At 41.9% G+C, this 12,104-nt stretch overlaps 1 protein-coding gene across 1 annotated transcript in view; it reads left to right on the forward strand.

The window, feature by feature from the left end:
• Positions 1-12,104, forward strand: part of Rad54l (RAD54 like) — a 29,697-nt gene that overhangs the window by 17,162 nt on the left and 431 nt on the right. Inside the window, exons 10-18 of the mRNA XM_028787388.1 lie at positions 2,033-2,183; positions 6,749-6,875; positions 8,181-8,255; positions 8,397-8,527; positions 8,993-9,103; positions 9,273-9,396; positions 9,728-9,806; positions 10,107-10,286; positions 11,858-12,021. Of these exons, the coding sequence (XP_028643221.1) occupies positions 2,033-2,183; positions 6,749-6,875; positions 8,181-8,255; positions 8,397-8,527; positions 8,993-9,103; positions 9,273-9,396; positions 9,728-9,806; positions 10,107-10,286; positions 11,858-12,021 (1,142 nt within the window). The remainder of the gene's footprint in view (positions 1-2,032; positions 2,184-6,748; positions 6,876-8,180; positions 8,256-8,396; positions 8,528-8,992; positions 9,104-9,272; positions 9,397-9,727; positions 9,807-10,106; positions 10,287-11,857; positions 12,022-12,104) is intronic.

Genomic DNA, 12,104 nt, shown 5'->3' on the forward strand with positions numbered 1-12,104 from the left:
GGCCAACTGGGAAATAGCTCATAACTAGCAAGCATGGTCTTCAAAAGTAAGTTTTATCACCATGTAGGGTGACTGATAGGATCCTGGTCTAGGTGAAAGGATTGTATTAGAGAAAGCAAACTGAAGCTCTTGTTCCCTGGGAGTATCTAGGTTTATTTATTTTTCTGTAGATAGGGCCTCATTCTAGTCCAGGCTGGGCTCATACTTGGGGCAGTCTTCTTCTCTCAGTCTCAGAAATGCCCCAGTCACCAAACTCAGAAGCTGGGGCATTTTGCTGTTGTTGTTTTTTTTTCCTCTCTTTTTCTTTGTAATCTGATGGTAACGATAGTACCTATCTGGAGCCTCAGTGGCTAGTCCAGTAGGAGCTAGAGTTGTCTGTCTCTTCCACAGAGACTCACAGACTAATGTTCATTCATTCGATTTCATCTAAGCACCTGGTAGGGGCCAAGCCGTTGGGATTCTTATGATACCATTTTTTTCAGGAAGCTGAATTGTCAATGCCCATTAAAACTTAAAATTTTATGTTTAATTCTTTCTTAGATGAACCTTAATTTATCTTAGATCCAACTAATGGTCACTGAGTAGTATTTTGTGCATCACTGTATTCATCACTGCAGTGAAAATATTGTAAAATCAAATATGTGGATCTGCTTTAAGAAGTTCATGTCAGAGACTGGAGAGATGGCTCAGTGGTTAAGAGCACTGGCTGCTCTTCCAGAGGTCCTGAGTTTAATTCCCAGCAACTACATTGTGGCTCATAACCATCCATAATGGAATCTGATTCCCTCTTCTGTTGTGTCTGAAGACAGAGACAGTGTTCTCATATATATAAAATAAATAAATCTTTAAAAAAAAAAAACAAGAAGTCCATGTGTAGTTGAGGTTTTGTACATAACAGTGGTTGAGAGGCAGGATACACAGTGCACAGACTTTGGAGTTAACAGACCTGGGTTTCAGTTTTAGCTCTGTGAACTTCCACAGTGTGATTTGGAGGGGAGGGGACTGTTTACCTAAAAACTGAACTTGAATTTTTCTCATTTTTAAACTGTATAGCTTCCATTTGTTGTATGGATTATGAGGGAGTCAGGGAAGAGTTGTTTAATACCATCGTCAAAGGCAGACTGAATAGAACATGTCTAATTTGTTCGTTTAAATTTTCACTGGTAGTTGAGGTTGTTTTTGTTTTGTGAGTGAGTGTGTGTGGGAGCGTGCGACTTTCCCAGCATGGAGCTGAGAGGAAGCTGTGTTTGCAGAGACCACTGGCATGTTCTTGGCCATATGGTTCTGAGAAAAAAAAAAAAGTCCTTTTTTATCTTCTTGAAGATAAAAGTTTCAAAAGAAGTTAGAGATGGCTGCAAGAAGGACAGACAGGTTAGGGAATAGCTGTAGAACTGTGAAGGGAAGCTCTTTGTGTGTATACATATATACACAGATGTAGTATAATATTTAGTATATTAAATATTAGATAACACAATATATTATATATTATGTAGTTATTATATAATATATTAATTACATATAGTATATAATTATGTAATATAGCCATTATATAATATATAATTACATATTTTATATATAATTATATAAAATATTGTATATATTAATATGTTATAATGTATTAAAATATATATGAGCTATTTGGACTCTGCCTGAAGGTGGAGTGCAGCTGAGTTCTCTTAGCATCCCTGGCGCAAACAAGACATTTAGTCACATGACTCTGAAAGCTCTGGGTTAGTTGGACTGGTGCGGAGGGGTAAGATTCCCTGAATGTCCGTGAGAGATTGAGTGAGTAGTAGTTTGAACATGGAGGGGACAGAGGGAATCCTTGCTCTTTTGGATGTAGCATTGGTCTACCTTGTGAGCCTAATGCCTCTCTTTAACTCATTAGGTGAAGAACCTTATGCTGGCATGCCTAGTTCCTGCAACTTTAAGACCTGTAATGTTTGTGACTCTATCTGCAGACTTTGTTATCATTTAATTTTATCATTTAAGAATATGAAATCATCCTAAGTGAGAATTAATTATCTTGCAGGGCCACAGGCTAAAGAACTCTGAGAATCAGACTTATCAGGCTCTGGACAGCTTGAATACCAGCCGCCGGGTTCTCATCTCTGGTACCCCCATCCAAAATGATTTGCTTGAATATTTCAGCTTGGTGCATTTTGTTAATTCAGGCATTTTGGGTAAGCAATTCTGCCTGCTTTGTCCTTAGATGTAACTTCAGCTGAGAAGATTAAGGAGACATTATCAATTAGGTTTGGATCACTAGACACCCTTGTAGAAGGCTTCTCTTGTCAGAGAGTAGCCAAGCCATAGCCGAGCTGATGCCTGCATCCCAGCACCTGGGAGATGGTGGCAAGAGGACCAGAAGTTCAAGACCATTCTCAGCTACATAGCGTTTGAAGTCTGTCTGGACTACATTAGACTTTTTTTTCTCAAAAAAAGAAAAAGTAGGTAGGGAGGCAAAGCTGTTGGATGGCTTTAACTGGAGTAACTCAGGAAGGCCGTCTGTCTTGTGCAGAGGCGGTGTTAGCTATGTAGGGATGGTTAGATTATGTGTGATGTATGCTAGTGTGGGCACCTGTGTGTAGCTGTCTGATTGATTACTCTCTGCTTTAATGTTTTAAATTTTAAATTATTTCTTAGAGAATTTTTAAATGTATTTTTAAAAATTTGTATCTGTGTGACTGTTTTGCCTGCATGTATGTATGTACGCCACCATGTGTGTTACTGTTGCCCTTGGCCTCAGATCTCCTGGCATTAGAGGTGTATAGATGGTCGTTAGTCACCATGCAGGTTCTGTGAACTGAATCAGGTTTCATTGCATGGGTAGCAAATGCTCTTAACTGCTGAGGCGTCTCTCTAGCCCTTTATACTTACTACTTTTAAGTGTGTGTGTGTGTGTGTGTGTGTGTGTGTGTGTGTGTGTCTGAGTCTGAGTCTGTGTCTGTGTCTGTGTGTGTATCTGTGTGTGTGTCTGTGTGGGTTTGTGTACCTTAGTGAAATTGCCCACAGATTTCAGAAGCGTGTTAGATCCCCTGGAGCTGGAGTTACGGTCTGTTGTAATCATGTTTGGGTGTTCATGTATGCTTTCCAGAGGTGGAGTTCAAATATCTTTCCCAATTGCTCTTCGTCTTCTTTTCTTTCTTTTTTTGTTTTTTTGTTTGTTTGTTTTGTTTTGTTTTTGAGACAGGGTTTCTCTGTGTCTTTACCTTGGCTCTCTTGGACCTCACTCTGTAGACTGAGCTGGCCTAAAGATTAGAGGTCCGCCTGCCTCTGCCTCCTTAGTGCTGGGATTAAGAGTGTAGTACCACCATCCCTGCTGGAGAAGACTGGTCTTCAGGTCAAGTATGTTGGCACACATCTGTGATCTGAACATTCAGGAGGTAGCAGGGCTACATAGGGGACACTTACCATAAACAAACAAGTAAAATGAGAAAGAAAAGAAAAAGGCGAGGCATGGTGACTTTATGTTACACTTGGAATCATAATACTTGGCAGACTGAGCTAAGTGGACTCTGAGGCATGTATTATCATATTCGGCTTAATAATATGTCTTGATACGAAGGCGAATCTTCCTAAATTCCCACCCATTGTTATTAATATTCTTAGCTCTTTGAATTCCTGTATAAATACTATTTATTTATACTTTTGAATAAAATAGTTGCTTTATTCATTAATACAAAGTGTATCAGTAATAGGTAATAGGAATATATCTAAGTTCTAATTAATCTTCGCTTTGAAAGGTTCAGGACTTTGTCTTTTCTTTATACCTTTTTATTTTTTGTTGTTCATTTGTTTTTGTTTTGTTTTGTGTTTGAGACAGGGTTTCTTTGTGTAGCCCTGGCTGTCCTGCTACTCACTCTGTAGACTGGCATCGAACTCACAGAGATCTGCTTGTCTCTGCCTCCTGAGTGCTGAGATTAAAGGCATGTGTATGAGTGTTTTGTCTTTGTATATACATGTGAACTACATGTCTGCAGTGCCTGTGGAGATCATAAGACAGCATCAGATTTTATGGAATTGAAGCAACCCGTGTGGGTGCTGGGAACTGAACCTAGAATAACAACCAGCACTTCACCACTAAGCCATCTCTCGAGCTCTTTCTTTCTACCTTTTAAAAAATGTTTCCCTTTATTTGTTCGTTTATTTTTTTATTATGTGATATATCTACATGCCAGAAGAGGACAACAGATGCCCTTATAGATGGTTGTGAACCACTGAGTGGTTGCTGGGAATTGAACTTAAAACCCTGGGGCATCAGCCAGTGTGCTCTTAACTGCTGAGCCATCTCACCAGCCCTTTCTACCTTTTCTTAAGTATTTTATTTCAACAAAACGGCAGACAATTTTTTTTCAGTTCTCCGTAAAGTCATATTGTGACAATTACAATTGTTCTTCAGAATTTATGTATCATATCAGTAAGCTAGAGATTTAAGCCCAGTTACTGTAAGTGCTGAGGCAGGTGACTTGTTCAAAGCTAGCATAACAATTTCCTGTCTCAAAAATGACAAAATCTGACTACTGAGTCTTGCTATGTAGTGCAGGGTGAGCTAACACTTGAGATCTTGCCTCAGACTCCAGATTTCTGACTTTAAACATTAAGTGTTACTATGTGCCTGATCTAACCTTTTCTTTTTTTTTTTCTAAAGGGGAGGGGGTTTATTCAGGGCAGAGGGCAAAAGTGGAGGGAGAGAAACAGAAGAAGATGGCGGAGAAAGAGAAGTAGAGGCCTAGAGGCCGGCCATGATCACCTGGAGAGAGGGGGAAGGGAAGGGGGTAGGGCGAGGGGATAGAGAGAAGCTAGAGGCAAGAGAACAAGAGGTAACCTTTTCTTAAAACTAAAAAAAATGTTTTAGAACTTTTTTTGTTTTGTTTTGTTTTTTTGAGACAGAGTTTCTCTGTGTAGAAGCCCTGGCTGTCCTGGAACTCTGTAGACCAGGCTGGCCTTGAACTCACAGAGATCTGACTGCCTCTGCCTCCCAAGTACTCCACCACTCCTGGCTCTAAACTTTTTTTTTGTTTTCCATTTTAAACTAACTGTGTAGGATGTCAGAGAGCTGCTTACAGGAAGTCAGTTCCCTCCATTCGTCATGTAGGTTCTGTGGATCAGACTCAGATAGTCAGGCTGGCAGCAAGTGCACTCAACCATCTTGCCAGATAACCTTCTACTTTTTTGAGACAGGGTCTTGCTTTCCTGATTTCTAGTCTGACAGATACGTAATATGGCCAATATGTTTTTTTTTTTTTTTTTAAAACAGCTATGTTTATTTATATGTGCTTTGCTTGCATGTATGGCTATGTACCATGTGTGTGCCTGTTACCCACAGAGCCAGAAGAGGGCATACGATCTCTTGGGGTTAGAGTTACAGATAGTTATGAGCCACCCTGTGAGTGCTGAGAATTGATCCTGGGGTTCTCTGGAAGAGTGTCTACTGAGTGCTCTGTTTGTACCCCATACTGCCAGCATATTTTGTCTTATTTTATGACATTACATGGTCTCACTATGTAGCCCTGGTTGGCTAGGGTTCTCCTATGTTGACCAAGATGGCTTTGAACTAAACAGAGATCCACCTGCCTCTGCTGGGATTAACTAAGTACCACCATACCCAGCCTCTTTGGGTTTTTTGTTTGTTTTTTATTTTTTTTATTTTTTTGTTTTTTTTGTTTTTTGTTTTTCCCGAGACAGGGTTTTTGTGTGTAGTCCTGGCTGTCCTGGAACTCACTCAGTAGACCAGGCTGGCCTCGAACTCAGAAATCCGCCTGCCTCTGCCTCCCAAGTGCTGGGATTAAAGGCGTGTGCCACCACTGGCCGGCTTTTAATTTTATTTTTTTATTTTTTTTATTTTTTTATTTTTTATTTTTTATTTTTATTTTTTTTTTGTGGTTTTTCGAGATAGGGTTTCTCTTATAGCCCGGGCTGTCCTGGAACTCACTCAGTAGACCAGGCTGACCTCGAACTCAGAAATCCGCCTGCCTCTGCCTCCCAAGTGCTGGGATTAAAGGCGTGCGCCACCACTGCCCGGCCTTATTTTTTTTAATACATGGTTTCTCTGTGTAGCCCTGGCCATCCTGGGACTCATTCTGTAGAGCAGGCTGGCTTTTATCTCACAGAGATCCTCCTGCCTCTGCCTCCTGAGTGCTGGGACTAAAGAGATGTGCCACCACTGCCTGGTTGTTTTTTAAATTTATTTTATGTGTGTATGGAAGTGATTGTATATGAATGAGTATATCATATCACTCATCTGGAGGTCAAAGGGCAGCTTTTAGAGATTGATTCTTGTTAAGACAAGGACTTTCTTGTTTCTGGTGCTCCTGTGTTCTCAAGCTTTTAGGTGATTCTCCTTTCTCCTGCCTCCTAGTTCCCTGTAGCAATGCTGGAATTACAGATGTGTGCCAGTACATCTAGCTTTTGTCATGGGTTCTAGAGATGGAATTTGAGTTGTGCAGCTTGTGCTGCTAGTGCTTTTTTTACCCACTGAACCATACCCTTAGCCTGTGTCTTTATATTATAGTTGGAATTTTAGTCCATTTACAGTTACTGTAAGGTTTTTTACTGGAGCATTACCATCTAATTATATTTAACTTCTCAAGTCTTCCCTGCCTGATTCATTGAATCATATTGCCTGCATTTTGTTCAGCTTTGTTCTCAGCAGGGAAGGTGACTAATCACAGGGTGGTCTGTCATTAGCAGTGAGAAATCATTCTACTTTTACATGTTTTAATATTCAATTATCTTCTCTGTTTAGGAACTGCCCATGAATTCAAGAAGCATTTTGAGTTGCCAATTTTGAAGAGTCGAGATGCAGCCGCCAGCGAGGCAGATAGGCAGCGTGGCGAGGAACGTTTGCGGGAGCTCATAAGTATTGTGAATAGGTACTAGCCTTCCAGGCCATCTGAGAACTGCTAAATCTGTGGGCTTGGTCTGTCTGCAGCCTTTAAGGACTGGAGTTTGAGGGCAGGAATGGGATCCGTGCCACAAATTGTCACTGTATAAATAACATAGTTGTACAGAGTAAGTTCTCCTTTGAGTAGCCCTGTGGCCTGGTTTTGTTCTATCAACTTCCTGAAGAAGCTCTTCTGTGGTTCAGTTAGTCTTCCTGAACAAGACGTATCCTTGTTAGGGGTTCAGAGGCTTCTTGACAGTTGTTTTTAGCCTAAAGCATCAGGCTTTTTATGTGTAGACTAGTTGTGTGTTGGGTTAAAGAGCTGAAGAATTTTTGTGTGGCTCCTAGGCCAAGAGTGCTTATTTTTTTTCCCCAGTGGGTTTCAAATGAACCACAGGCAGGTACATTCTGGGCTCCTGTTATTGGTATGAACTGCTGATAACTTTCATTATGAATGTTTTGCCCTCCCAACTTCATGGCTACCTCTTCCTACCAATTTTAGATAGCAGAGTTATTGTGTCATATCAAGCTGCTGTCCCCCCTTCCGCCTGTCTCTTTTTTTTTTTTTTTTTTTTTTTTTGGAGATTGTATCTCATGCATCCCAGGCTACCTCCCAGATAATGGGATTACAGGCATGTGTTATTGTGCCTGACCAGGTAGGTGCTCAGAAGATGCCTCTCTATTCTTCCTAACCTGCTCAGGAAATAGAGCTGGCTGACTCTGGAGTTATGTGACAGCTGATGCCTGTGCAAATACAGATAGAAGCCTCCCAATAAAGACCAGTAATTTAGGTACTGGAGAGTTGTGTTGGCTTAGTGGTTAAGTACATGGTTTGTTCTGGCAGAGGATTTCCAACACCTACGTGGTAGCATCCATAACTCCTGTTCCAGGAGAACTGGTACCCTCTTCCTCTATCTGAGGGCATCAGAGATGAACATAGTGCATAGACATACATGCAACATCAATACTCATGCACATAAAAAAAAAGGGGGGTAGAGGCAAAGTTTGTGATCCACTTTTTTTGACAGTTGCATGGTGAATGTGAGACCCTAGTTTACTTTTAAGGACCAGCCAATAAGCTGAATGGAAGGAACAAAAGGCATTGTCAGTTTAAGCTAGGCAGTTTTGAAACCCTGATATAAACAAGTGAGTAAATGTCATGTGAAATGATGAGGCTGACACATCTCAGGAATGATCGGTCCGACCTACTGTAAATAAGGTAGTGAGCCTGTGGTCCTTTAGATCTTATTCTAGTGCTTCGGTCTCACCATCTCTTGCCTTTTCCCCTCCCTAGGTGCCTGATACGGAGAACATCTGATATCCTTTCTAAGTATCTGCCAGTGAAGATTGAGCAGGTGGTTTGTTGTAGGTACTGACCTTGCTTGAAAGGTAGACAGTGAGTGGGTTAAAGCTTAGCTTCTGAAGTGTGGCTGAATTTCAGTGTTCTCAGGGTAGCTGTGTGTGTGCGCTCCAGTCTTCTCTATTAAGCTACCCGCCCTTTTACTTTCAGGCTGACACCCCTTCAAACTGAGCTATACAAGAGATTTCTGAGACAGGCTAAGCCTGAAGAAGAATTGCATGAGGGCAAGATGAGTGTGTCTTCCTTGTCTTCCATCACCTCTCTAAAGAAGCTGTGTAATCGTGAGTGCATCCATACCCAGTATCTTCTGTGTGAGTGAGCAGGGAGTGGAAGTTTCTGTGACTTCTCTCGAGACCTCATGGAGGCCACATGTGGACTCTTCTGAATTACACCTATACAATGGAGACTTTTCCATTGTCTTCTGCCCAGTCAATCCTTGATGCTTGAGACGTGCTGGGCTGTGTATGTAAGTGCTTATATGCACTCATTCTCTTGAATAACATGATGTTCCTTTTGTTGTTGGGAGCACATATAAGTGAGTGATGGAGAGGCTTCCAGATGATACTGGCTACAACCCATGGGAAATTGGGAGGGTGTACACTAAGCTAGTCTAGTTGTAAATGAGGCCTTATGTTAGTACCAGATATCCAGAAGGTGAGCACTGAAGTACAAGCTTCAGACAATCAGAGGCACTAGCATTTTGATATGGATTTGTTTGGTTGATTTTTTTTTTTTTTCCCTCCCAGATCCAGCTCTAATCTATGACAAGTGTGTGGAAGAGGAGGATGGTTTTGAGGGCACTTTGGGTATCTTCCCACCTGGTTATAATTCTAAAGCTGTAGAGCCACAGCTGTCAGGTGAGCCCTCCTAATCAGCAGATGGTCTCCTTGGAGGAGTAACTATAGGAGAAGGCTAGGAAATTACCTCTGTGCTGAAGCTAGTCTGTCTGAAGGCAACATATCGAATATAACAACTGTGGGGCACTGGATGACCAATTGTGAGGACTGATAATAGCCACTCTTCCAGGTAAGATGCTGGTCCTTGACTACATTCTGGCCATGACTCGAAGCCGTAGCAGTGACAAAGTCGTGCTGGTGTCTAATTATACTCAGACATTGGATCTCTTTGAAAAGCTGTGCCGGGTTCGAAGGTAGGGAAGAGGCTAATAGGCTGGCTAGCAAAGAGATGTGTCTTCCTCACTGACACTCTAGGAAGACAAGAGTTTTCTGATTATTGGATGTTTATCAAGGTGTGGCTCTATGAGGATTTTCTCTTACCTCGTGGCTGTGATGGCAGTAGCTCCATCTTTACCCAAGGAATCTTTCAAGTACTCCCACAGATGAGAATTCCTGCCCTTCTGTGTCCTTCTCTTAGGGAAGCCTCAGACTATGCATCAACAGCCTCAAGTATGGTTAATCTAGTCCTCTTGCTAACCATAGTTCAACTGATTTATGCTTCTTGGGTCTTGGATCTCCCTCAAGGTACTTGTATGTTCGCCTGGATGGCACGATGTCCATTAAGAAGCGAGCCAAGGTTGTGGAGCGCTTCAATAGCCCATCAGTAAGTATAGCAGTGCAGGAACAGTGATAAGTGTTGACAGAGAAGCTGTGTGGTGGTTGTGCTTCACTGTTTTAGTTTTGTTTTGTGTTGTGGTGGGTGTGGTAAGATGAAGCTGATGGTGATGACTGGCTTAGAAAATGATTTTGTGGGTGGGAGAATTGAATGGTAGGCAGACCAACCTATGGTCCTAAGTGTGAGTCTAGAAGAGTGGGAGACAAGTTGGCTGAGCTGAGGAGGAGCCTAGTTTAGGTTCCAAGTGTGTGTACCCTACCCCTCCTTTCTTGTTTCTTTTCTTCCCAGAGTCCTGATTTTGTTTTCATGCTGAGTAGCAAAGCTGGGGGCTGTGGTCTTAACCTCATAGGTGCTAACCGGCTGGTCATGTTTGATCCTGACTGGAATCCAGCCAATGATGAACAAGCTATGGCCCGAGTCTGGCGTGATGGTCAAAAGAAGATCTGCTATATCTACCGACTGCTCTCTGTAAGAATGGTGATGGTGGTCAGAGTAGGGGTGGGTCATGAAACAGGACCTGTTTTTTTTTTTTTTTTTTTTTTGAGACAGGGTTTCTCTGAATAGTCCTGGCTGTCCTGGAACTCACTCTGTAGACCAGGCTGGCCTCGAACTCAGAAATCCGCCTGCCTCTGCCTCCCAAGTGCTGGGATTAAAGGCGTGCGCCACCACCGCCCGGCAGGACCTGTTTATCTTAACTGTTTATCAGTGTCTCTTTTTAGTCCTCCTGCCTTTCTCTGGCTATACTATGACCTAACCCTGAGACCTTTATTCTGTTCTCTTCCCTTTTCTTTTCTCTCCCTGTCCTCTAGATGCTTCTTGCTGTATTCTTTGGATGCTTGGTCAGTACATATTTTTCATAGGGCACTATTTTCTTTCATACTTTGTCATTTGCTTTAAAATTGTCTCATACTCCATGTCCAATTGGGCTAAGAAGTGGTAGACAATGTTCTCAATTATCCACTACAGATCATGCATACTGTTGTCCTGAACTCTGTCTCACTGATGATTTTGGACATTTCTTTCCCAAATGTAGTAGCTCTGCTCTGAGTGTCCTGCAGGTGTCATGTTCATCTCTAATGATCCTAATGATCTGAGTTCCCCTCATCTACTACTCATTCTTAAGGTGTGGTCCTCATTTGTTTTCAAAGCTTTTTTTTAAAAAAAAAAAAAGATTATATATATATATTTGCTGTCTTCAGACACACCAGAAGAGGGCATCAGATCCCATTACAAATGGTTGTGAGCCACCTTGTGGCTGCTGGGAAATGAACTCAGGACCTCTGGAAGAACAGTCAGTGTTCTTTAACTGCTGAGCCATCTCTCCAACTGGTTTTCAAGGCTTTAATAGAGATCAGATCATCTTACTCTTTCATCCTTTCTAGGTTTCTTATACTCACATATTTACTTTACCCTAATGTTTCTAGAATCTTCCACCTTGTCCAAGAAATCTTCCTGCCTCAGCCTCCTGAACAACTGACCTTCTTTGTTTCTCACCCCATTATGCCCAATTTTTGACTTTCTTCTTGGCTTCTAGCCTACCTTTTTCTTTTTTTTTTTCTGGAGTCAGCCTGAAGAGAATCTGTTTTCAATGCTTTCTGAACTTCTTGACTCTTTGATCATTCCTTTCATGAGACCCTGAGTATTTCAGCCTTCTGCCATTGTACAAGTCTGTTTATAGAGCCTGTCTATTGAAGTGTTCTGTGACCTCTGTGATGGTGATCATACTTCATTCTTTCTTGCATCCTATTACTAGCATATGACATAAAATAGTCAAATGATACTGAATAATGAGAGCTGGGCTTGGTGTGAAGGGCGCTGTGATACAGATAACCTGTTTACCCTAAACGGATTTAGCCAGGCCCCGACACTCTCCACTGATGCAGCAAATGGCCAGGACAGACTTGACTCTAGAACTAGGAAAATGGATCTCTTCTAAGGCAGATAATTGCCCTTTCTCAAGATGTCTTTAAACCCTGGGTTTTCCTGCTCCCTCAGTATCTACAGGAACAGTTGAGTCCTACATTTCATCCCATTTCTAGGCAGGAACAATTGAGGAGAAGATCTTTCAGAGGCAGAGCCACAAGAAGGCTCTGAGCAGCTGTGTGGTAGATGAAGAACAGGATGTGGAGCGCCACTTCTCTCTTGGCGAGCTCAAAGAGCTGTTTACCCTGGATGAATCCAGCCTCAGTGACACACATGACAGGTATGTGGAGTGCCTTGTCATTACCTCTTTGCTACCTGAACAGCACAGAAATCTGCAGTGACCACAATTCTGTTCTCTGACCT

Source organism: Grammomys surdaster, unplaced genomic scaffold, assembly GCF_004785775.1.
Source record: "Grammomys surdaster isolate TR1022 unplaced genomic scaffold, NIH_TR_1.0 100, whole genome shotgun sequence".
Taxonomy (NCBI): Eukaryota; Metazoa; Chordata; class Mammalia; order Rodentia; family Muridae; genus Grammomys; species Grammomys surdaster.